This window comes from Hemiscyllium ocellatum, chromosome 7 (genome assembly GCF_020745735.1).
Source record: "Hemiscyllium ocellatum isolate sHemOce1 chromosome 7, sHemOce1.pat.X.cur, whole genome shotgun sequence".
In the NCBI taxonomy this organism is placed as follows: domain Eukaryota; kingdom Metazoa; phylum Chordata; class Chondrichthyes; order Orectolobiformes; family Hemiscylliidae; genus Hemiscyllium; species Hemiscyllium ocellatum.
In genome coordinates this window covers 35366751-35394196 of record NC_083407.1, presented here as the reverse complement: position 1 = coordinate 35394196, position 27446 = coordinate 35366751, and the positions used below count along the sequence as shown (strand labels likewise).

The following is a 27446-nucleotide window of genomic DNA, read 5'->3' as shown; positions in this document are numbered from 1 at the left end:
TGAGCACCTATCACCATAATATCACACTGCCATTCGGAAAATGACCCGTTTATTCCTATTCTTTCTTTCCTGTGTGGAAACTAGTTCTGCACGTCCCCAATCATGTGTACCTTAATAAACATCATTCACTTGTTCCCCTTCCTCAACTCTAGTAGTTCTATCCTCAAAGGTTTGTCAAGCATGATTTCCCTTTCATAAATCTACGCTGACTGTCTGATCCTGTCACTGTCTTCCAAATGCTCAATTATAATTCTTTTAGAATTGACTCTAGCATTTACCAGAGTTGAAAAATGTGGTGCTGGAAAAACACAGCAGGCCAGGCGGCATCTGAGGAGCAGGGGAATCGACGTTTCAGGCATAAGTCCTTCTTCAGGCTCCTCGGATGCTGCCTGGCCTGCTGTGTTTTTCCAGCACTACATTTTTCAACTCTGGTCTCCAGCATCTGCAGTCCTCACTTTCTTCTAACATATACCAAATTGGTATGATTTAATTTGATTTGCTTTATTATTATCAAATGTAGCTAGATACAGTGAAAAGTTTTGCTTTGCTTGCAGTACAGACAGATCATACGATACAAAGTGCATTAGGGTAACAGATCAGAGCAAAGAATACAATGTAACAGCTGCAGAAAAGGTTCACAGAGAGCAAGATCAACATTAAATTTGAAATCTGAAAGGTCCATTCAGAAGTCTGATAACAGCGGGGAAGAAGCTGTTCTTGAACCTGTTGGTACATCTGCTTAAGCTTTGTATCTGCTGCTTGACAAAAGAGGTTGGAAGAGATTATTACCGGGGTGGGAGGGGTCTTTGATAATGTTTGGCTGCCTTTCCGTGGCAATGGAAAGTATAGATGGAATGAATGGATGTGTGCTGGTCTCGACTGTGTTCACAACTCTGTAGTTTCTTACGGTCCTAGGCAGAGCAGTTGTCATTCCAATTTGTGATGTATCCAGATAGAATGCTTTCTATGGTGCATCTATAAAAGTCAATGTGAATCCTTACAGACAAGCTGAATTCCCTTAGCCTTCTGAGGAAGAAGAGTCATTGTCGTGTCTTCTTGACTGTGACGTCAACAAAGGTGGTCCAGGACAGATTTCTGATGATCATCACTCCTAGGAACATGACCATCTCTACCTCAGCTGCATTAATGTAAAATACGGGAATGTCCTCCTCCTTGCTTCCTGAAGTTGATGATCAGCTCTTTAGTTTTGCTGACATTGAAGGTGATATTATTACCTTTGCCCCATATCACCAAGCATTCTATCTCTTTCCTGTATTCTGTCTCTTCATTGTTTGATATGTGGCCTACAACAGTGTCGTCGTCAGTGAACTTGTAGATGGAGTTGGGACAAAATTTGGTTCCACACTCATGGATATGCAGGGTGTACAGTAGGGGACTGAGTATGCATCTTTGTGGGGTTCCAGTGTTAAGGACTGGATTGTTGTGGAGGAGGTGTTGTTGTCTATTTTCCCTGCTTACCTCCATGGGTCAGGAAGTTGAGGATCCAGTTGCAGACAGTGTGGCAGAGACCTAGGACTCAGAGTTTGGAGATTAGGTTGGTTGGGCTTGTAGTGTTGAAGGTGGAGCTGCTGTTGATAAGTAAAAGCCTGATGTAGGTATCCTTATTATCCAGATGTTCCAGGGATGAATGTAGGGTTGGGAAATGGAGCTATTGCACTGGTAGGCAACTTGCATGGGATCAAGGCAGGCTGGAAGGCTAGAGTTGATGTGAGCCAGGACTAAACTCATGAAATAATTCATACTAATGGAGGTCAGAGCCAATGGATGGTAGTTGTTGACACATGTTGCATATCTTTTCTTTGGTATCGGGATGATGGTATGGCAGCTGCTCTGCCCAAGACCATAAGAAACTATAGAAAGTTGCGAACACAGCGAAGTCCATAATGCAAACTAGTCTTCCATCCATTGACTCCATCTGCATTACTCACTGTTTCAGGAAGGCTGCCAACATAATCAAAGACCCCTCCTCCCCCCATTCCCAGTTTTAATCTCTTCCATCCTCTTCTGTTGGGCAGAGGATACAAAAGCTTATACATAAATACCAAGACATTCAAGAACAGCTTCTTTCCTGCTGCTACTGGACTTCTGAATGGACCCGGAGAAAGTGAGGACTGCAGATACTGGATATCAGAGCTGAAAAATGTGTTGCTGGAAAAACACAGCAGACCAGGCAGCATCTGAGGACATTTTTCAACTCTTGCAGAAGGGCTTATGCCCGAAATGTCAATTCTCCTGCTCCTTGGATGCTGCCTGACCTTCTGAATGGACCCCTCAAATTTTAAATTTAATCATGACCTTGCGCTCAGTTCATCTTTACTGCAGCTGTAACATTGTATTCTTTGCTCTGTTCTACTACCCTAATGCATTTTGTATCTTGTGAGCTGCATGTACTGCACACAAAACAAGACTTTTCACTGTACCTAGTTACATGTCTAATCAAATTAAATCATTATAAATCAAATCAAATCAAGATAATTTCTGGTTTTCTCTTTGCCTCCTTTCTTCAACAGATGAGTTATATTATCTACCCTGTAATTTGTGGGAACTGTTCTAAAGTCGATGGAATGTTGGAAGATGACAACTCATGCATCAATTATTTTTAAGTTTGCTGCTCTAAATACTCTGGGATTTAAAATATAAAGGCCTGGGAATTTACTGGTTTTCAATCCCATCAAGGAGGATGCAATGGGCTAGTGGTATTATTGATGGACTATTAATCCAGAGACCCAGATAATGTTCTGGGAACCTGGGCTCAAATCCCACCATGATAGATGGTGGAATTTGAACTCAATAAATATCTGGAATTAAAAGTCTAATGATGACCATGAAAACACTGTCAATTGTTGGAAGAACCCATCTTGTTCACTAATGCCCTTTTGGGAAGGGAATCTGCCTTCATAAACCCTCTGGTCTGGCCTACATGTGACTCCAGACCCATAACAATGTGGTTGATTTTTAATTGCTCTCAGTTAGGTGGGAAATAAATGCTGGCCGAGTCAGCAATGCCCTCCTCCTGTGCATGAATAAAAGAAATCCCCAAAAGCATTTCCTTACTAATACTGATTTGCTTAGTATTTCACTTGCACTAAGGCTCACATTCCCCAATATCTCTGGTATGTTATTTGTGTCCTCCTTTGTTAAAATAGAACCAAAGCATGTACTTAGTTGGTCAGCCATTTCTTTGTTCCCCATTATAAATTCCTTATTGTACAGTTCTCCTTCCGCAGAAGCTTAAAATACTGGGTCTAGGATAAGGAAAAACATTCAATTCTCATTGAGATTGGGAATCAGAATAAATTGTTGTCAACAAATTATATTTTTATTTTCATTCAATGATTTGCTGAAGTGAAATTGATGACAATTGCAGACAATTCCAAACTACAAACAGTTGTATGTTATGAGTCAGTAAATGATTTCATTGAACTATTGTAATTTCTGCACTGAAGGCAGCCATCACACCCATTGTATGTGTACTCGAGCATCTCAAAGTCTAACTTGACTGTTTTATTCACTTCCTATTTAACATCCTTTTATTTTCCTCTACCTCAAACAAGCAGCATAATATTTAAAATTTGTTTTCTTCTCATTAATGAGGGACATAAAAATGAGGAAAATCAAAGTCAATACAATATAACAAGAAAATTAAAGAAATGCAAGGTTCCTCAGACAGTGTAAAAATTGAAATAAACAGATGACAAAATTATACACAGACATTGTACATCCATATGAACACTGCTGAAAAATAGCAGGTCAGGCAGCATCCAAGGAGCAGGAGAATCGACGTTTCGGGCATAAGTCCTTCTTCAGGAATGCCCAAAATGTCGATTCTCCTGCTCCTTGGATGCTGTCTGACCTGCTGCACTTTTCCAGCAACACATTTTCAGCTCTGATCTCCAGCATCTGCAGTCCTCACTTTCTCCTCTTTTATCCATATGAACACACATACAAGAATAGACACTCAGCTTTTTGAGCCTGCTCCACTATTCAATAAGATCATGAATGTTTCGATTGTAATCTCAACTCTATATTCCCATATATCTACGAGAATCTTTTATCCTCTTGGTAATCAAAGATCTCTCAACCTCTGCCTTAAAAAATATTTAAGTTTCTACATCCACTGCCTTCTGAGAAAACAAATACCAAAGACTCTCAACTCTTTGAGGGGAAAAAAATATTTGTTTGCGTCTGTTTTAAATGGGCACCCCTTTATTTTTAAATCATGATCCCTAGTTCTAAGATTCTTTCACAAGAGGAAACATATTTTCAACATCCTCCTGGTCAAGTTCCCTCAGGATCTTGTATGTTTCAACACAGTCACCCCTCACTCTTCTAAACTCCAGAGGATAATGGCTTTGCCTGTCTAGCCTTTCTTCATAAGTCAATCCTTTCATTCCAGTTCTAGTAAATCATTTCTGAACTGCTTTCAATGCTTCAACATCCTTCCATAAGTACTGTGACCAGTACTGTTCACAGTATTCTGGATGCAGTCTCATCAATGCTCCATGTATCAGAAGTATAACCTCCCTACTCTTGCATTCAGTTTCCCTTGCAATAAACTCCATATTCTGTAGCTTTCCTGGTTACTTAAAATAAACTTATATTATTCATCCTGAGATTTCCAGATCTCTCTGAATCTTGGATCTCTGCAATCTCTTACTATTTAGATAATACGTTACCTTAATTTTCTTTTCTGCAAATCTGATCTCCCCCCTATAAGGCAGGTGTCACTTTAAATGGTTCTGACAAGATTTATAAGGATGTTGCCAGGGTTGGAGGGTTTGAGATTTAGGGAGAGGCTGAATAGGCTGGGTCTGTTTTCCCTGGAGCATCAGAGACTGAGGGGTGACCTTGTAGAGGTTTATAAAATTATAAGGGGCATGAACAGGATAAATAGATAAAGTCTTCTCCCAGGGGTGTGGGAGTCCAGAACTAGAGGGTTTAGAGTCAGAGGAGAAAGATTTTAAAAGGACATAAGGAGAGGGTGGTACGTGCATGGCATGAGTTGTTGGAGGAAGTGGTGGAGGCTGGTACATTTTAAACATTTAAAAGATATCTGGATGGATATATGAATAGGAAGGGTTGAAAGAGATATGGGCAAGTGCTGAAAGTGAAACTGGATTAGTTTAGGATATCTGGTCAGCATGGACGAGTTGGACTGAAGGGTCTGTTTCCGTGTTGTACATCTTTGTGACTCTATGCCAAAGTAAATAATTTCACGTTTTTCCACATTGTACTCCAGTTGCCAGATCTTTGCCACTGACAACTTATCTATGCCCCGTTGTAGGTTATTTATGTCCTCTTCACAACCCAGGGGTAGGGGTTTGATTCCAACATTGTGCAACTATCTGTGTGGAGTTTGCTCATTCTCCCTGTGTCTGCATGGGTTTACTCTGGGTGCTCTGGTTTCCTCCCACACTCCAAAGATGTGCCAGGTAGGTGGATTGGCCATGCCAAATTACCCCCTTGTGTCCAGAGGCATGTAGGATAGGTGAATTAACCCTGGTAAATACAGGATTAAGGGGATAGGACGGCTCTGTGCAGGCTGGATGGGTAGAATGGCCTCTCTCTGCACTGTAGAGATTCTCTGATTCTATTTCAAGTCCAGGTTCAGGTTCCATATTTGCACAATTAGATACAATGTAATTATCAACTGATCATTCAGCTGAATGAATCAATGCAGTTTACAAGGCCTACTTACAAACTACATAGAGTTTCAGGTGAAGAAAATTCATTGTTTTCTCCCTCATAATCACAAATTTATAGCACACTTCCTCAGATCAGGTATTATCCTTGATTATGTCTGACTTGGATGGTTGTACAATGAAAATCTTAACGTTGGAATGCAATCATCCTACTTACACTGGACTTTGAAGCTGGTGACAAAAATGCTCTTTCTTTAGTCATTCACGGGATGAGAGTATCGTTGGCTAGGCAGCATTTACTGCCCATCCCTAATTGTCCAGAGGGAAGAGTCAACTACATTGCTGTTGGCCCAGATTCACATACAGGTCAGACGAAGTAAGGATGGCAGTTTCCTTCCCAAAAGGACATTAGCGAACCAGATGGGTTTCTCTCACAATCGGCATTGGATTCATGATCGTTATTAGACTCTTAGTTTCAGACTTCCCTCAATTGAATACAAATTCTACCATCTGCCATGGTGGGACTTGAATCCAGATCCCCAAAACATTATCTGGGTCTCTGGATTAATTCGAGCAATAATATCATGAGGCCATCGTCTCCCCAAATGGAGAACCAGAATCTATACTGGGTATGTAGTACTGTCATGTTTGCAACATACATATTCAAAACCATTTTCCAATTTAGTTCTATCTTGAATAACTAAAACATTGATAAAAATGTAAGTGACTCACATATAAAGGAGCAAGAATTTTAAGTGAAACCTGGAAACAACATATATCTGCTGTATACACCTGAGGTCTTATTGACAGAGTGGGAAAGGGAATGGGAAGTGCTTTGTTTCCTCACCATTCCTAAGCTTTGAGATGTGGCTGGGCCATTTCTGTTGGAAATCCCACCAACTGCACCCTACCTTCAGCCCAGCTGAAAAGCTACTTGAAGTATTGTAACATGGTCTTCATACAAGTTTAGGCCAGAATTCTTGGTTACTGTTAAATAATCTTTATCGATTATATATGAATGGTGATAAAGCTGCAGAGCAACATGCTCTGTGCTGTACAAATTCCAACCTTCTAGCTGAATACTAACACGTAATTACTGAAGTCATAGCTACATCATAGCTTACTTCAGAGGCCATATTTGTGAAAACCTATTTCAGCAAAATGGTTCCAAACATCATTAGAAATATCATGTTTTTCCAATGGAGGGATTATGTTAAATATAAAAAATAAAATCTATGTTTACAAAGCAAATCTAATTCCCTAGTTTGGAATATATGCCTTTGCACCACCACATGTGTAGATCGTCCCTACTAAATGTGAAACAAAATGCTCTAACACTATAATTTTGCTTTGGTGGTGACTCCAGAATACATGTAATTGAACACAGACTATGTGACCGAAAAATTTAGACTTGAGTTAAAAACAAAATGGGATTTTCCCCGATATCATGGGTGTATTGGATATTTATAGAATTTGGTAGCATCATGCAGATGGGTTAAGTACACTTTTAAGAATGAGATAACTGAACACTTGCTCACGTTTTGTTTCAAAACTGGTTAAAAAACAACTGGGTATCATAAGAGTTAAATTTTCCATTAGACATGAGCTGATATCACTAACTACGAAAGAAAACATGTAGTGGATTCATTATCATTATCTAATTTCTAATTGAAAACTTACCACAGAGGGAAACTGCTTCATCAGCACCATCCCGGCAATCATTCATACCATCACAGACCCAACGGTTAGAGATACATTTGTGATTTGGGCATTCAAACTGAGCCCAAGTACAAAATGAATCTGTGAACAAAGGAAAATGTAATGTTAGCACCAATTTAATGCTTTGCTAGATTGTAGTAAGTTAGTGCCACTCAAGCACTTTACAATTTATGCTTCATTGAGTCTGAGTCTGTCAGGAATGAAAATTGAAAAATTTATTTTCATAATCATTGAATTACCATCTTGAAGCACTGCAATTCATACAGTAAAATTTATGTCTAAGATTGAAAATTCTTAAATATAGATGTTTAGTTAATAGACTTAGAACTCCCTGCCTTCTTGTGACCTTAAAGGCTGTTGTCCAGGAGGCAAACAATGACTCCAGTAGTGAATGGAATCACCATGTTTTTGCAGGTGAACGTTTTGAGTTGGCCATAATTTTTCATGTAAAAAGTGAGGTCTGCAGATGCTGGAGATCAGAGCTGAAAATGTGTTGCTGGTTAAAGCGCAGCAGGTCAGGCAGCATCCAAGGAACAGGAAATTCGATGTTTTGGGCACAAGCCCTTCATCAGGAATGAGGAAAGTGTGTCCAGCAGGCTAAGATAAAAGGTAGGGAGGAGGGACTTGGGGTAGGGGCAATGGAGATGTGATAGGTGGAAGGAGGTCAAGGTGAGGGTGATAGGCCGGAGTGGGGTGGGGGCGGAGAGGTCAGGAAGAAGATTGCAGGTTAGGAGGGCGGTGCTGAGTTTGAGGGAATCGACTGAGACAAGGTGGGGGGAGGGGAAATGAGGAAACTGGAGAAATCTGAGTTCATCCCTTGTGGTTGGAGGGTTCCCAGGCGGAAGATGAGGCACTCTTCCTCCAACCGTCGTGTTGTTATGTTCTGGCGATGGAGGAGTCCAAGGACCTGCATGTCCGTGGTGGAGTGGGAGGGAGAGTTAAAGTGTTGAGCCACGGGGTGGTTGGGTTGGTTGGTCCAGGCGTCCCAGAGGTGTTCCCTGAAGCGTTCCGCAAGTAGGCGGCCCGTCTCCCCAATATAGAGGAGGCCACATCGGGTGCAGTGGATGCAATAGATGATGTGCGTGAAGGTGCAGGTGAATTTGTGGTGGATATGGAAGGATCCCTTGGGGCCTTGGAGAGAGGTAAGGGAGGAGGTGTGGGCGCAAGTTTGCATTTACTGCGTTTGCAGGGGAAGGTGCTAGGAGTGGAGGTTGGGTTGGTGGGGGGTGTGGACCTGACGAGGGAGTCACGAAGGGAGTGGTCTTTGCGGAACGCTGATAGGGGAGGGAAGGGAAATATATCCCTGGTGGTGGGGTCCGTTTGGAGGTGGCGGAAATGACGGCGGATGATACGCTGTATATGGAGGTTGGTGGGGTGGTAGGTGAGAACCAGTGGGATTTTGTCCTGGTGGCGGTTGGAGGAGCGGGGCTCAAGGGCGGAGGAGCGAGAAGTGGAGGAGATGCAGTGGAGGGCATCGTCGATCACGTCTGGGGGGAATCTGCGGTCTTTGAATAAGGAGGCCATCTGGGCTGTGCGGTGTTGGAACTGGTCCTCCTGGGAGCAGATGCGGCGGAGACGAAGGAATTGGGAATATGGGATGGCATTTTTACAGGGGGCAGGGTGGGAGGAGGTGTAGTCCAGGTAGCTGTGGGAGTCAGTCGGTTTATAGTAGATGTCTGTGTTGATTCGGTCGCCCGAGATAGAAATGGAAAGGTCTAGGAAGGGGACGGAGGAGTCTGAGACAGTCCAGGTGAATTTGAGGTCAGGATGGAAGGTGTTGGTAAAGTTGATGAACTGTTCAACCTCCTCGTGGGAGCACGAGGCAGCGCCGATACAGTCATCGATGTAGTGGAGGAAAAGGAGGGGGGTGGTGCCAGTGTAGTTGCAGAAGATGGACTGTTCCACATATCCCACAAAGAGACAGGCATAGCAGGGGTCCATGCGGGTGCCCATGGCAACTCCTTTAGTTTGGAGGAAGTGGGAGGATTGGAAAGAGAAGTTGTTCAGGTTGAGGACCAGATCAGTCAGTCAAAGGAGGGTGTCATAATTTTTCATGTCATATTTCTCCATAGTACTTTTGTCCATCTAGGAAATCTGAACTTTCTTTTATATCAGGGACAAAGTTAACAGTGAAGCTCGAAATGCAAAGTAAAAATCAGTGAACTTAGCATATTGTGTTGGACCCTTGAACGAGCAATATGTTCAAAATTATAAAATGAATAACAGTCAGCTGATGTAAAGTGTCTGTTTCTAGTGATCAAAAATACATTTTTTAATGAATAAAATTATAGACTACTCCGTTAGTTAATAATTCAATAAGTCCAAGCATGTTGTTTTAAAGCTGTCCATCAATCTAACCATAATGTTTCTTCTGGTTTCACTGAGACAGTAAAGAAGCCAAAGTTTAGGTTCAACTCTTTGAAAGAAGAAAATGAATCTTGCCTTTGTATAGTGCCTTTCATAGGGGGAAAATGAAGGCCCAGTGATATGACTGCTAGAATAATAATCCAGAGATCTAGATAATATTCTGGCTCCTGGGTTTAAATCCTGCCATGAAAGGTGGTTGAATTTGAATTTAAGAAAATAATTTTGAATGACAAATCTAATGGTGACCATGAAACCAATGTTGATTGCCATACCATTGTCATAATGTTTTTTAGGGAAAGAAATCTGCCCACAACAATGACCTACCAAGCTATTCAATTCTAAAAAATCACTAGAAAATCTGAAAAACAATGAAACCAGAAAATGTATCATCATTCTTTTGATATCACTGGATCAAAATCCTGGAATTCCCTCCTGAACAGCATTGTGGAACTACATACGGCACATGGACTGTAGCACTTCACCATCACCATCTCAAGGGCAACTCGGGCAATGAATGTTGGCCCAGACAGTGAAATAGAGTCATTGAGATGTACAGCATGGAAACAGACCCTTCGGGTCCAACTCATCCATGCTAAGTAGATACCTTAAATTAATCTATTCCCATTTGCCACGACTAGATTAATTTTGGATATCTACACAATCCCATGAGTGCATTAAAAAAAATGACCTCAGAACATTCCAAAGGTGTTTTGCCACCAAAAGAAAATTGAAACAGGAAATAGTATTACATTGCAAACACTACATACAGTGATGTGACAATTCACAAATCAATTGACCTTTTGTGATCTTGGTTGAGAAACATATGTTGACTCGTAGGAGGAATCCGTGGCTTTTTTCTTTGTGTTATGCTTTTGGATTTTTGATAAGTTATAGAAATGGTAGACAGAATAATGCCTCAACCAAGGGAAGCACCTCTCATGGGGAAGTGCTCCCTCTGCATTACAGTGAGTTGTCAACCAAGGTTGTGTATTCAAAATCTCTGGAGCTTGACTTGAAACAAAAATGACCTTTTGAATCAGAGTTAAAAATGTCATCACTGAACGGTGGCTGTAACCTGACAAAACATGAAGTGTAACTAATATAAAAGAGTGGATACCACAATGCGATTCATCTGCTCCATCTTCACAATCCTCTTCTTTATCACATATCCAAAAAGCTGGAATACATCTTCCATTTGGACATGCAAAGTAGTGTTCTTTGCATTTGAGTTTGTGGTGAGCTAAGAGAAAAATGAACCACAAAGTATTTAATTAGTATTTTAGAAATGTCCCAGCTTACTGAAACAAAATATACCACATAGCATTCTATTATGTCCAAAGAGAAAATAAATATACAATAAAACAAAAATACATTAACACCCAAAAGAAGGATAGGTTAATAACTCAACTAGCATTTGAGGAGCAGGAGAGTCGACGTTTCGAGCATTTGAGGATTCCTGATGAAGTGTTTAAGCTCAAAACGTCCATTGTCCTGCTCCTTGGATGCTGCCTGACCGGCTGTGCTTTTCCAGCACCATACTCTTTGACTCTGATCTCCAGCACCTGCAGTCCTCACTTTCTCCTAGTAGACATCTATTATCACAGAGGTTTAGAATTTTCATGGTACTCATGTTCGGGTGGCTAGACAGACTGCAGTAAACAGCATTGTACTGTATCTGTCAAAATGCAACAATGACTCAATTTGATTGACTGATTGATTAACATGGCCAACTGAATAGTTAACATACAGCTTGCCTTTGTCAATGAATTGAAGGGAAAAAGTAGAACATCATTTTATAACCTGACAAGACAAATTCATGGGCTCCTATTTACAATCATGTTGAACTACAAATAATGTACTTCTTTTCACAAGAGCTTCAACTTCTTAAGTAAATAACAGTTGCCTCTCTTGACCAATTCCTCTCTGTTTGACAGGTACATACTTATCAAGGACAGAAGAGGATTCTACAGCTTCTTCTGTACCTCCTTATTATGCAGCCTCATCTGTTAGCTTTAGCTTCCTTTGAAATTAAAGTATGAAATAAAAACATTTACCAACACAGAAGCTGCAAATTATCATTTAAGGTGTGCTATTTACATGTACTTGAATATCAATTATTTTAGAGTTTGGATTCTAAACTTGTGGCATGGCTTGATTGAGAGATTTAATGAATTAACCTGTGAGTATTTCTGGTGCCATAGAAAAACACAGTAAAACATAATATGAGACTGAAACTTCCTAGACAGTAATGGGTTTTAGTTTTGATTGGTAAAGTTTTTTTTTAGTGAGCTGAGTAAACAGTGGTGCATGAAGAAATTTCCAAAATGGAGTTTTATTTTTGCTTAGTTTTCAGTTTGACAGTTTTGCAGAAAACTTGACAGAAGTTGGATGTGTAAAAGGAGTTGCGCCTAAAGAAAGTTTAAAACTATTAAGAAATAGGATTTCTCAGCGTGAAGATTTTAACTTTAAAGTTGCAGGCCAGAATTGTTTGGTTAAAATCTTGAAGGAGTTACTTGAAGCTGAGAAAGTCTCAGCTCAGTTGTATGAAGGTTCAAGGAAGAGGTGATCAGATTTTCCACATTGGGAACTGAAGTCACAGTTAAGTCCTCATGATTGAAACTGGAATCCTGACTGTTGTTTTAATACTGTGAGCGCTGTTGGAATAAATTGAATTGTAGTTTACCATGTCTTGTAAATTAAGAAAGATTTTATATATAAATGTTTTAGTTATTCACTCATGGGATGTGGTGTCACTGGCTGTCCAGCATTAAATGCCCATTCCTCTTTGTCCTTAAGAAGGTGAGTGTAGCTACTTTCTTGAACCATTCCAGTCTACCTGCTGTTAATAGACCTATAATTCCTTGAGGGAGGGAATTCCAGGATTGTGATCCAGTGACTGTGAAAGAACGATAATCTGTGTCCAAGTCAAAATAGTGACTGGTTGGAAGGGAACTTGCAAATAGTGGTACTCCCATGTATCAGCTGTCCCCTGTCCTTCCAGAAAAACGGTCACGGGTTTAGGAGGTGTGTTGGAGGATCTTTGGTGAATCTTTGGTGAATTTCAGCAGTGCATCTTGTAGATAACACATACTGCTGATAGTTCATTGGTGGTGGAAGGAATGGATACTTTTGATGCCAATCAAGCATTCTGCTCTCCTGGCTAGTGTCAATCTTTTTAAGTGCTGGCTCTGCATATTTCTGGATAAGTGAGGTGTATTCCATCACACTCCTAACTTTGCTTTGATTCACGCACAGGATGTGGGCATTCATGCAGGTCAGCATTCATTGCTAATCTCTAATTGTGCAGAGGGCATTTTGGAGTCACATGTAGGCCAGACCAGGTAAGGATGGCTGTTTCCTTGCCTCGAGAACATTAGTGAGCCAGATGAATTTTTCTTGACAATTGGCAATGGTTTAATGGCCATCATTAGATTTTTAATTTCAGACTTTTATTGAATTCAAATGTCAACACCCACCATGATGGGATTTGAACCCATGTCCCCAGTACATTAGGTGGGTCTCCAAATTAATAGTCTAGTGACAAAATCACTAGGCCAAGAGCTCCCCTAATTTGTGCCTTGCAGATGGCAGACAGACTTTGGGGAGTCAGGAGGTGAGTTACTCAATGCAGTGTTCCTTGTCTCTGCTCTTGTAGCCATTGTATTTTTTTGGCAGGTCCACTTGAGATTTTGCTCAATGGTAACCCCCAGAATGTTGATAGTGGGGGTTTTGTGATAGTACCACCATTGAATGCCAAGGGAAGTGGCTAGATTGTCTTTTATTAGAAAATGTCGTTGCTTGGTCTTTGTGTGGCGTAAATGTTACTTGTCACTTTTCAGCCCAGACCTTGATATTGTCCAGATTGTTTCACTTGAACATGAACTGCTTCAGTATCTGAGGCCATAAAGTTTCAGATTGTGCTGGAGTACAATTCTGCGTTTGTTATTGGCCCACATGAACCTTATGAATGCCTAGTCTTGAGCAGCTAGATTGTTTCGAAATCTGCCTCATTTAGCAATGTCATACTGGTGCAGCATGGTGGCTCAGTGGTTAGCACTGCTGCCTTTTAGTACCAGGGACCCGGGTTTGATTCCAACCTCGGGCGACTGTGTGGAGTTTGTACATTCTCCCAATGTCTGTGTGGGTTTCTTCTGGGTGCTCCAGTTTCCTCCCACAGTCCAAAGGTGTGCAGGTTAGGTGAATTTGCCATGTTAAAATTGCCCATGGTGTTCAGGGATGTGTAAGTTAGGTGCATTTGTCAGGAGTAAATGTAGGGGAATGGGCTTGGGTGGGATACTGTTCGGAGGGTCAGTGTGGACTTGTTGGGCCAAAGGGCCTGTTTCCACACTGTAGGGATTCTATGAAAAAATAGTGTCATGTGTCACAATGGAGGGTATTTTCCATGTGAAAATGGACTCCATCTCCATGAGGACTGTGTAGTGGTCGCTCTTATTGATACTGTCATAGATAGATGCATCTCCAGCTGGCAGATTGGTGAGGATGAGGTCAAATATATTTTTCCCACTTGTTGGTTCACTCACTACTAGCTGCAGATTGAGTCTAATAGTCATGTCCTTTAGGACTTAACCATCAATCTATAGCACTGTTGCTGAGCCACTCTTGATGGTGGACATTGAAATCCCCCAAACAGCTTACATTTTGCGTGCTTGCCACCCTCAGTGCTTCCTTCAGGTGTTGTTCAACATGGAGGAACACCATTTCATCAACTGAGGGAGGATGGTACATGATAATCAGCAAGAGGTTTCCTTACCCATGCCTAACCTGTAAAAATCAGACTTCACTGGGTCCAGGGTCAATGTCGAGAACTCCCAGGGCAACTCCTGCCTGACTGTGCCATCACAGTGCAACAACTTCTGCTGGGTCTGTCCTGCTGGTGGGGCAGGAAATAGTGATGGTAATGGTGGTGTGTGGGACATTGTCCGCTGTTCCTTGATTCATCTGTGACACAGCTCTGCCAATTTTTACACTAGCTTCCAGATATTAGCGAGGGGGAGTTTGCAGGATTGACAGACTCTTTCTGCTGTTGCCTTTTCCGGTGCCTTGGTTAATGCAAGCTGTCCGTCCAGTTTCATTCCTTTGCTGAGACTTTGTACAGGGAAGCTGGTTGTGAACCATATTTTTGTGGCTCTGGAGTCACACATAGGCCAGACCATGTGAGGATGGCAGATTTCCTTTCCTGAAATGTATTGGTGAGCCAGATATGTTTTTCTAACAATGACTTCTTATTCATCAGTAGATTCTTATTTCCAGATATTTTTTATTGAATTCAAATTCCATTATTTTCCCAGGCAGGATTCAAACACAGCCAGGCTCTCAGAGGCATTATAGAGCTCTTGTATTAAGGGCTTTTGCCTGAAACATCGATTCTCACGGTCCTCGGATGCTGCCTGACCTGCTGTGCTTTTCCAGCACCACACTCTTGACTCCTGTATTAATTGTCTAGCGATAATACCACTAGGCCTTTGCTTCGCCTTACGTTTGGTTTATTCTATTTTATCTTCAGTTATTTTGCTAATATATCCAAATCAGTATGGTGCTCTTACATTTTAGTGAAAGACCACCTTGTTAAAATAAAAAAAATAAACAAAATATGATCTGCCAAGCTAGATTTGAGCGTAGGATCTGACTTGAATAGTAAAGACATCAGCTGAGAACATAACAAGTTACACACTTCTCCAATACCCACAATAGCCCACGTGGCTAAGCAGTGTAGTCCATGTCAACTTTGAAGCTCAAGGTCTAATTTCCATAAATTCCTTGGGCCTATCATTCAGTCCCATACTGCTCAAAATCTAATTTATTATCTAATTGTTCTATAAGTATGGTTCTAAAAACCTACTCTGTTGTCTAACGGTTGGTTCTATAAATACTGTTTTCAATGATTTGTCTGCATATGAGAAATACCTTGAGAATCCATGCATGTTATGAACATCTTGTTACCTGATAAAAAATGACTAGTGCTAGATGCATATGAGAAAGATATGAACATTTTAAGCAATACACCAAAGCTACCACCATGCTGCTTGTGTCTACATAATTAAAAAAAAGAACATTAGATTTGCTAAAGAGACTGTTCTGGGATCCATATTCTAAATATGTCAATCATAATATGTTTAGAATAAGACATCACTTCTTCAGAATTTGCACAATCCCAATTCTCAAAGCACATCTGTTTAATGCTCACACATTTCTTAATAATGCAATTACAGGATTGTGTCGAAGGCTTTTCATACAACCTGCTGCTCATCATTAATGTGAAATGTGAATAACTGCATGCTGTCATTCTCTTTGATGGCAGACAATAGCAATAACTTTCAATTTTTAACCAGTATAACACATTGTAATATGCCCAAAAAATTACAAGACAGAACACTTGACAGGTGAACTGGATTACACTTTTCCAAAGAAAATAACAAAATGTGATGTTGAAAATTAAAACAGTTTACTAGCAGTTTCATTTCGAACACTAATCCTTGGCACTATTCCAAAGCTTGAAATGTGTGCTTATAGTTAATTGAGACACTCGAGGGCATGAATTCAACCAGCAGATCAAGTATGGTGAATGTGATAATGCAATGACCTGCACCAAAATTGACTGGATCTTTCGGCTGAATTTTCTCATTTGCAGTTCAAGTGTGGTGATGAGTAAGTTTTATGTTGTCAACATTGCCATAACCTCGGGTGAATTTTTGTACACGATCTTCCACTTTTCGACTCATTAATTATACAGCTGGAACGTTGGCTGTTTTCTCACTGAATATCTTGGTGGGTGAGGTGGAAGTCCTTGCCCAGTGCCAGGAGCTACTGGTTTACAGGCCTCTTGTGCCATATATAAAGGCGAGCTGCACCCCACTTCAGATGCTGCAAGTCAGCAATGACCTCAACAATGTGTTGCTTATGTCTGAGTGTTAACACATGATTCTGAGAATGATTGAGTCATACAGTATGGAAACAGACCCTTCATTCCAAATTATCTGTGCCAACCACCCTCAGTCTGACCTAGTCCTACTTGCTAGCATTTGGTCTATATCTTCCTCTTCATCCAGATGCCTTTTAAATGTTGTAATTCTACCCACCTCCACCACTTCCGCTGGCAGTTTGTTTCATACATGCACCACCATCTACATGAAAAGGTTACCCCTCAGGTCCTTTTCAAATCCTTCCCATCTCACCTTAAATCTGTGCCCTCTAGTTCTACACTCCCCAATCCCAGGAAGAAAAAGACATTGGCTATTCACCCTATCCATGCCACTCATGATTTTATAAAGCTCTGTAAGCCGCAACCTCCTAAGCTCCAGGCAAAAAAGCCGCAACTTATTCAGTCCCTCCCTTTAACTCAAAACCTCCAGACCTGCTGGCAACATCCATGTAAACCTTTTCTGCACCCTCTCAGGTTTAACAACATGGATCCCATAGAAGGGCAAGTAGAATTGTATGCAGTATTCTAAAAGTGGCATCACCAATCTCCTGTATAGCCACAACATAATATCCCAACTCCTATACTCAATGTTCTGGCTATTGAAGGCAAGTGGGCAAAACACCTTCTTCACCACCCTGTCAACCTGCGACTTCACTTTTAATGAACTGTGCATGTGCACCCCTCAGACTCTTTGTTTGGCAACACTCTCAAGGGTCCTATCATTAACTATATAAATTCTGCTCAGGTTTGCCTTACCAAAATGCAACACCTCATATTTATCTAAATTAAACTCTATCAGCCACTCCTTGGCCCATTGGCCCACCTGACCAAAGTCCTATTGTACTCTGAGTTAATCTTCTTCACTGTCCATTGCACCATTGGTGTCATCAGCAAACCTACTAAATCATATCTCCGATATTAACATCCAAATCATTTATATAAATGATGAAAAGCAATGTATCTCACACTGATCCTTGTGGCAGACGCTAGTCACAGACTTCCTGGAAAAGTAACACTCTACCATCACCTTCTGTCTCTTACTTTCAAGCCAAGTTTGTATCCAATTGGTTAGCTCCACCAGATCCCATGCGATCAAACCTAGCTTCCTCTGGATTCCATGTGATCTAACCTTGCTAACCAGTCTATCATATGCAATCATATCAAATACTTTGTTGAAGTCCATATATACAACGTCTACCACTCTGCCATCATTAATCTTCTATGTCACTTCTTCATAAAAATTAATCAAGTTAGTGAGGTACAATTTCCCATCACAGAGCCATGTTGACTATCCCAAATCAATCCTTGTCTTTCTAAATGTATGTAAATCCTATCCCTCAGAAATCCCTCCAACAATGTACCCACAACTGACATAAGACTCACCAGTCTATTGTTCCCCAGCTTCCCCTTATTGCCTTTATTAAATAATGTCACCACATTAGCCACTTCCAGCCTTCCATCACCTCAATTGTGGCTATTGATGAAACAAATATTTCAGCAAGGAGCCCAGAAAAGGAAGCCCTAGCTTCCCACAATGTTCTGGGAAACACCTGATCAAGTCCTGAGGATTAATCTACCTTTATATATTTTAAGATCTCCAGCTCCTGCTCTTCTGTAATGTGAAATCTTTTGAAGACATCACTATTTATCTCCCAAGTACTCTAGCTTTGATGTTCTTCTCCACAGTAAATACTGCTGCAAAATATTCATTTAGCTCCTCATCCATCTCCTGTGTCTCTGCACATAAAATCTAAGTGAGCATCATGCTTCATGGACAAATATCTTGAGATTCTCGTGGATGAGGTGGTAGAAACAAGTTCAGTGCGTTTCCCGACTGACTGCAGAAAAGCGACACTACAGGAGTCAGCCTGATGCTTCAAAGATGACAACACAGGTCAGTCTGGTCTCCTCTGTGAAAAGTAGCACAGAAAGAGGGCAAATGATCTTCTGCACTCTGCAGGGTTACGTGGCAGTATCTTCTATCATCTGCCTCATATTTTAGGGTCACAATCCACTCTAAATCTATGGACAGGCAACGAATGCTTGCCAGCCAACGACACTCACATCTCTCAAATAATTAAGAAAACCTCACATACAACTCACTCATACTAATGAACAACAATTCGCAGCGTTACCTTCATCATATCAACACAAAAGCTGACAATCTTAATCTTTTAGAACGACCAAGACTTCTTGCCCTTTGCCCTTCTGTCTCACTCACTGAGGACATCTGGCTACCTCTCCCACTCATGTATGATCACAAACTGCTCTTACATTCACTTCCATCAGATTCAGTGCTTTCCTTTACCGGCAAAAACTGGCCCATAACCTAGGTCAAGATGATCAAGGAAGGTTGCAGGGTGAGGAGCTTCTCGGCATCAGGCATCTCATGAAGAAAGGTTTGGCTGGGGAAGACAAGAACTGCTTATGTATTGACAGTGAGACACTAAACAACAACTTATTGGGAACAAAGCCATTGAATGCTCAGAGATGCACCAGCATGGCTTTCACCTGCACCCTCCTCCACCTCAGAGATTTTCATCTCAATGAATAATCTATCTAAATTAGACTCAAGACAATATCTGAGGCGTACATCACTGGCAGGTCTCCACAGCTGGTCAAAAAGGAATGTTGGACAGCTAGCGACAAGGTACTTGCTCAACACCAGTCAGAGAATTTGTAAGTTTGTCAGATGTACTCGTTAGACTGGAATAAGTCCTCTAACGTTGTCATTGCTGTGATGTCTCTGACATGTGAGTTCTTGGCTGTCTCCATGCAAAGGGTGGTGATTCCTTGGACACCCAGAAATGTTCAATGACTATCGGATATGCCATCAGACCTGCACTCTAATCCTTACACCATGGCTGCTGAGCATCAATGGCAAGGTGAGAAAGAAAAACAAGTACCTCAATCTCAAGGTGCCCCTTTCACTTATGGAGACAGGGTGGTATCAAAAGGCAGCCATAAGGAAGAGGTGCAGCTCACAAGCACCCAGATGTTTCTTCGCTGAACAACCCAGAGGTTCCTGCCCTTCTATCTCTGTCCTGACTGTGATCCTCAAGCCTAGAACAGTACAGGCTGCGGAAGGTGAGGCTGCATGTAGGCAAGGGACTCTCAGCAGATCTAGAACCAAAGGGTGAGGGGGCAAGGCTTCCATGTCACAAGTCAAACAGAAAACTAAGTTTCTACCACTCCAGTTCCAGAAGACAGGCTGCAACTAGATATTGCGGGAGGACGAAGAAAACAAACTGAACGCACCTGGATGGCACCAGCTCTAAATCGTTCTAAATACCCACTCACTTTTTGTAAGGTATTTTCACTTGCACAATCACAATGTCGGCTGTAATATTATTTTCAAGGCAGGATCTGGTAAAGTCACGCACATGTAAGTGAATAGAGTCTATTTATAGATTTCAGGGAGGCAAGACATAGCAAGCACCAAGCATTTCATACAAATAACCAAATATTTGACTGTGATGTTGTCTGGTACTTGCTATGGACTGTTGATGCCAAATAGAAACTTTAAATTATCCTAATAATTCCTTGTTACAATAAGCTTATTGTTTAGCTTATATGAAAAGGAGGTGACTGGTGTGCACAATATAATGCTCATGATTGCTTGAAACCATAATGTAAAATGTGCATTCTGTAATTGTTACTGACCTCCTAATGAAATGCAAACTGAAGTCAGATGGGTAGCATTAATGAACTAGTGAAGACACGATTGCTGCAATTGCCTCTAGCAGGGCCTGAGAATCAAAGTTGTTAACTCTGTGCCCATAGGAAAGGTGGATAACTCACTCCGCACACTTTGCAACCATCTTGTGAACATATTGTGCAGTTAACTTTTGATATATTATGTCATTTCCATCTTTGTGTTCATGTGACCCAGTTGCAAACTTTACCTGTGACAGACTGACGATCCGCCATCTTTTACTTCACCTTTAATGTTGCTGTCTTTGTGGCCCCCATGTACCTTTGGATTCCACCATCTTGGTTGACCCATTTTACAGTGCAATTAATTTGTCCACTTTATCCCCAGAACTCAAAACCCTGGAAGAGGCCATGTTCTTGGTAATACTACACCCTCTCCGTGGAGTGACTTGAACACCTCCTTTCAGAGTTCTCAGCCCCCTCCCATTAACTCTGAGGTTCCACCTTCCTATCTGTAATTGCTCCCTATCATCATGACCATTCCATTAATGATCCAGTACAACGAGGTTCATCCACAGATTTGAGCTACCCACTTTCCCCAGCATGACATGGACTGTTGCCTGATAAGCCTGCTGACAATCTGAACCTCCACAATTGACCTCGCCCACATTCCCTGATTGACTTGGCTGGATAACTCTGACTAACAACGGAATATCTCTAGGTTGATATTTTCATGGCACCCCAAATGAACCAATGTGACTTGTGGGACTGAAAATGGGCCAATATCAGGATGGAAAGGATACAGATTCCTTGACTCTAACAGAATCAAACATGAGACTGACTCTGATGACTCCCACACTGTAATTGGATAGGCCTCTTGAATGAGTGTGACCCACCTTCACCCCACTAAGGACTGGTCTCTTTTCATTTTCACACATCAGTACTTACTTCCAAGGACTTGTCATGTAAACTGCTAACATGTATTGCAGTTCTGCTGTTAACATGCCATAGTTTGTCACATGTCCATCCTCTGTCTAACTGATATTTCAGTATTCAGAACTCTTCACTCTGCCTCTACCTCTACACTAAACTACAGATGTAAGAATTGAAATCACTATGTGAAAAAGAAACGTCGACCATAGATGTTGGCTGCCCGTGATTCAGTGCTGTTGTTACTATGCGCAAAGAAATATGATAAGACCCATACAATGCCCAGCTCCATGTCAATGCAAAAAATCCTGCATATATCCACTTTTCTGAATGCAAAGAAACCTGGCAAACATGTCCTCAGCTCCAAAGTAAATAGATGATGCCCTGAAGTTGTGTTTTGATAGGCCCCAGAGCAGGCGTGCAGATGTTGTGAAGCTGGTGCTTTGTTCATCCTGAGTTGAGTGAATGAATGGTCCAGGAAGAGTATGCCAATTGACAAAGGAGACAGCACCTTGTGCAGAGGAAGCAGTTCCATGTGAAGAGAAGTTAGAGGGCAGCACACATATTCTGCAAATTGCAATGAATGCTGAGAATACAATTTGTCAGGTGGTGGTTCTGTTTTACCGGTCAACCTTTTGCTCCATTGAGTTTTTTGTTGGAAGATAGGCGAATTAGAAGTGCAGTGCTAACAGGACAAGCTGAGTTTTAATGAGATGGCAAAATTGGGCCATTATTCTGGATACCTAAAATGAGTTTTTTTTTTAGTTTTGACCCATGTAGTTGTCATGCTCATGATTATTCTCATCAGACCAGGGAGGGGATAATTTCGTCTTTAGGTTAAATGGCCAATATCAAAATAGATAAATGCACCCTTATAAAATACATGAAATCAAATTGGACCTTACATACAGCAAGTTACAACTACTTTGCAAGGTTCTCCAAAGGCCAAATCATTGGTTTTCTCAGTGTTGCTGGAAGCCTCCTGAGAAACAATAATGATAATTTTTTTCACTTACCCTAATTTGAAGCAAGGAAGAGGAACTCACATCTTCCTTCTACCTTCACAGCGATTGTTAACATCCTCATCAACATTAACCATCAATATTTATAGTGCACCTCCAATGTGCTAAAATACCCCAAAGTATTTGACAAAAGAGAAATCAGAAAATAATTGACTCTGGGCCAATGAAGGAAGGATTGGGATAAATGATGAGGAGGTTAGACACAAGAATCGAATTTAAGCAGAGTCTTAAAAGAGGAATAAGAGATAGGAAGCTTTAGTGAAGCGATCACAGAGCTAAATGCCTAGGCAACTGAAAACCCAACACGCAACGATGAACAAAGGAAGTCTGGATTGCATAATACACATTTGCATTCCCTCCATTTGACTGGTAAACTGGTTCTTATGAAAGGTTATCAACATGAAACATTCTGATCATTTTTGTCTACATGTGTTGACTTACTGCTCAGAGATAGGAAGCTTTAATGAAATTCTCAGCATTTCTGGCACTTGAAGTTTTTGTTTATATGTTGGTGAAGTGGAGTTCCTGATTTTCAATGACATTGAAATGAACAAAAGTGAAAATCAGGCTGTTGATAAAATCTATTCAACCAGTATAATGACCATACTGTGTGTGAAATTTACCCCAGGTAAAACAGAAAACAATCAATATTTCCCATCAGTGGAGTGCAGCAGAATTATTTATCTGACAGTGCATTGTAATAAAGCATGAAAAATGTTGCTGTAAGCTTTCCTCAGTGTTGTCGGTGCTTGGGGGTTTATGATGATAAACTTTCAAGTCCTAATACTTGTTTGTTATTTTTATCTTAAATCAAATTACAAAGGATATTTACCTTGGCAATTTAATTCATCCGTGTAGTCACCACAGTCATTGGAACCATCACAAATCCACGATGGGAGGATGCAAAGGGACGTGCTATTACATTTTATAAAGTTTACATCCTTGACTCCAACTCTGTAGAAACCAGTGCAATCTGTGTTGCCTGAAGTAGAATTAATAGAAATCAGTGAGTCAAGGTAAGTATTGTCTGCACTTGATTGATAAAATACGAATCATATTTCACTACTAATTATTATCTACTTAATGTTATTAGAGGTTTATTTTTATATTCAATTAGCTCGTGAAGAAATTCAGATGTGTGTTTTGCTAGCAGTAAAGGAAATTGTATTTTCGCAAGTGATTCGTTCCAGTTACGTCTAACGGTCAATGAATATGCACATGCTTTCTGTGAAATGCCTACAGCGGAACACACTGAATTGTTGCCAAAAGCTTAGAACTTACCACAATCTGTTTCATCAGAAGCATCTATACAATCTATCACTTGGTTGCACTGTGCTGATTTGACAACGCAAGTCCCATCTCTGCAACGAAACTCAGCTGTGTTGCATGTAGAATCTGCAATACATAGACAGGACATGGGCTATGGCACAATTACGCTCATAATTTAACTTCCAGTTATTCAAGTTATTTATTTTTTGAATGATTTAAAACATCCAACATGCAGAAAATCCTGACGAATAATTTACTGCATTGCAAACTGGTTGGAATTAGTGTAAAAATTTTAATACAACTTATAATGTGGAAAGCAAAAGGTCAGAAATCCAATTGAGAAATTTTTGGAAGGTAACGTGGTCGCAGCAAAATAGATCTTTCTTATCTGAAATTATTGTTCTTGGGGAAAGGCAAATGGATACGAATAAATCGGGAAGACGTCCATCAGAAAAACAATTACTAAAATCGTAATATAAGTATTTAATTTGTGCTAATTGAATGCTGACCAAGTTATTTATAAGACTAGGGGAAAGTGAGGAATGTAGATGCCAGAGATTAGAGTCAGGATTAGAGTGGTGATGGAAATGTACAGTAGGTCAGGCAGCATCCAAGGAGTAGGAAAATCGACATTTTGGGCAGGAGCCCTTCATCAGGAATGAGGCTGGAAGTCTAGGAGGTTGAGAGATAAATGGAAGGGGGTGGGCATGGGGAGAAGGTAGCTGGGAGTACCTTCCCAGGAGGTAGGGGTAAAGGTGATAAGTCAGAGAGGAGGGTGGAGCGGATAGGTGAGAAGGAAGATTGACAGGTGGGTCAGGTCATGAGGATGGTGCTGAGCTAGAAGTTTGGAACTGGGGTAAAGCAGTGGGAGGGGAAATGAGGAAACTGGTGAAGTCTACATTGATGCCCTGGGATCGAAGGGTTGCAAGGAGGAAGATGAGGCATTCTTCCTCCAGGTGTCCGGTGGTGAGGGAATGACGTTGAGGAGGCCTGGGACGTGCATGTCCTTGGCAGAGTGGGAGGGTGAGTTGTCATGTTCGGCCATGGGGCAGTGGCATTGATTGGTGCAGGTGTCATGGAGAAGCGCTCTGCAAGAAGATGTCCAGAAGACCACATCGGATGCAATAGATGCAATAAATGACATTTGTGGAAGGGCGGGTGAAACCTTGATGGATGTTGAAGGCTCTTTGGGGCCTTGGATGGAGGTGAGGGAGGAGGTGTGGGCGCAGATTTTTGCAATTCCTGTGGTGGCAGGGAAAGGTGCCAGGAGGCGAGGATGGGTTGTTTGGGGGTGGGGGTGGGTGGGGTGGGGGAGGGGTGGGTGTGTACCGTGGACCTGACCAGGTCATTATGGAGAGAATAGTCCTTGCGGAAAGTGGATAGGGGTGGGGAGGGAAATATATCCCTGGTGGTGGGGTCCGTTTGTAGATGGCGAAAATGTGTGCAGATGATGCTGAGGTTGGTGGTTGGAAGATGAGGACCGGGGGGAGGGGGGGTTGTCCTTGTTGCAGTTGGGGGGGGTGGGGTTTGAGAGCGGAGGAGCAGGACGTGGATGAGATACTTTAGAGGGCATCTTCAACCACGTGGAGGGGAAATTACAATCTTTAAAGGTGGAGGCCATCTGGTGTGTTTTATGGTGGAACTGGTGCTCCTGGGAGCAGATGCAACTGAAGCAGAGGAATTAGGAATACAGGATGCATTTTTGCAGAAGGTAGGGTGGGAGGAGATGTAATCCAGGTGGGAGATAGTGAGTTTGTAAAAAATGTCAGTGTTGAGTAGCCACGTGGCTGAAGACTAATCTTATTTAAAAGACTGTCCAGTGCAAATAGGGCTGGCAATGCCAACCTAATACTTACTATTGCAAGATACTTCATCTGAGTTGTCTGCACAGTCATCCACACCATCACACCACTTTGCATTGGACACACAATGGCCATTGTAGCAATGCTTAAAGCCTTTTCGACAACTCCTGTTTGCTGATGCAAAGAAACCAAGGAAGCAAAAGTGAAACAGTAAGATGATAAATTCATCACACTGATGGAAAATGTGTCTAATTGGAGTATTTGACTATTAACTTCACCAATCCCACTTTGAATTCTTTCCCTCAAGAAAATGGCAACTGTATTTTTTTTCTGTGATCATTTCAAAATTCTCTCTCAAATTTCTTGTGCCACCAACTGACTTGGTGTTTGCATTATTAGGTGGCATTGGGGAGAGAATGTTTCCATTAAATCTGGATCTTTCTCCATTTCTCTGTAAATCATAACTGTTTTGCCCTGTCATTTCTGGTGGGTGTTATTGCTCAAAATCTGACTTCATCAAATTACTCACTTTATAAACCTTCAAGTTATTTGCAAATTGATGGCTGCTGGTAGATCTCCCTGGTTAATCTCTCTTTAGCCACTAACAGTGAATTTCCTTTCATGAGCAGAAATCATGGGGTAAGTCGATAACCTGCATTAGTTTCAAATTTTTTTATCTCTCCACCTGAAGAATTGCATTCTTGTGTGTTAACACCGTTCCTCAAGTGGATCTGACATATCATAACTCCATTCAAGGAGAGTTTTCAATTCTGTTTTAATCTAGGCAGCCATATATGATTCATAAAAAGGGGCTAATGTTCCTGCAATAGCACTGATAATAACTAATATCCCTGTCATGTTTTGGCAGAGATTATGTCATTCAGTAGAGTTTGAGGATGTTCCTAGCAATTAAAACTCAGTTACTGCCTGAACTAACCTACTAAATTGCTGGAGGTCCTTAACTGACAGCAATTTTACAACAGCCTGGTGTCATGTGGGTAATAGCTGTTACAAAATTGCAGTTGGGAAATCATAATATTGATTTCCAATTAATAGCTCTAACAAGGTGATAACATTTTAATTTTGGTGGCTAAAGGAATAAAAGACTTGATTCACAGAGTGTGTTAATGAACATCTCTGAGTCCTGCAAGCCAATAAATTGCTTTCAAAATGTAATTACTGTTGTGATATCAGTAATTGAAAGAGCCATGGTATACAAAGACGATTTTCGGAAAAAAGCGAGATAAATGATCAGTTAATTTGCTTTACACATGGCTGAAAGAGAAATGTTAATCAGGATACCAGTAAAACCACCCACTTTCAGGTCTGTTTTCAGATTTCTTAGTTTGCTTTCAGCACACACTGCTTATTCTCTACAACCCTCAGATCATTTTATCACTTATTAAGCTTCGGTTCTGTCCTGGCTGGCCATCTACAATCCTCTTGTTTGCCTACCCCTGTCATATCTCTCTCTGAGCTCCATCTCCATCTATCCATTCACCAGTAATTTCTCTGCACCCCCCTCACTCATTGAAAACTATATCCCGCTGAGCTGACAGGATTCTCAGAGCCAATCCTAACTTTGTCATTGAGCCTGCTGAAAAGGTTGGTGCTGTTCTAGTCTGGCATGTTGACCTCCACATTGCAGAGGCTGAGCCCTCCTAACTCCCCGTGAACCATGACCCCACCTGAAGCATCAAGCCATTGTGTCCATGATTATCAACCTCATCTCATTTGGGGATCTTTCCCCGAAATTCTCCAAGACCATAGTCCCCTAACCCTGTTTCTCCTTCTCCACCCCAAAATCCACAAACTGGGCAGACCCATTGTTTCTGCCTGGCCCTGCCTCAGAGAACATATTTCTTTCTACTTTTACACCATTTTTTTCTCCCCTTGTTGAATCCCTCTCCACTTACATCTGTGATTCTTCTGACGCTTCACATTGGTTTCAGAATTTTCAGTGTGCGGGCTCCAGCCACCTCGTCTTTACCATTGAGGTGCAATCCCTTCATACATCCATCCCCCACTAGGATAGTCTCAGTGCTCTCTGCGTTTTCCTGGAAACAAAGGACTGATCCGT

The 27446-nt window shown here is 41.3% G+C and overlaps 1 protein-coding gene across 1 annotated transcript in view; it reads right to left on the bottom strand.

Annotated features, from left to right (window-relative positions):
• Window positions 1–27446, bottom strand: part of LOC132817331 (low-density lipoprotein receptor-related protein 1-like) — a 1680787-nt gene that overhangs the window by 294054 nt on the left and 1359287 nt on the right. Inside the window, exons 48-52 of the mRNA XM_060827740.1 lie at window positions 25421–25540; window positions 23577–23690; window positions 23128–23277; window positions 10867–10989; window positions 7344–7463 (exon numbers count right to left, since the gene is read on the bottom strand). Coding sequence (XP_060683723.1) covers window positions 7344–7463; window positions 10867–10989; window positions 23128–23277; window positions 23577–23690; window positions 25421–25540 — 627 coding nt within the window. The remainder of the gene's footprint in view (window positions 1–7343; window positions 7464–10866; window positions 10990–23127; window positions 23278–23576; window positions 23691–25420; window positions 25541–27446) is intronic.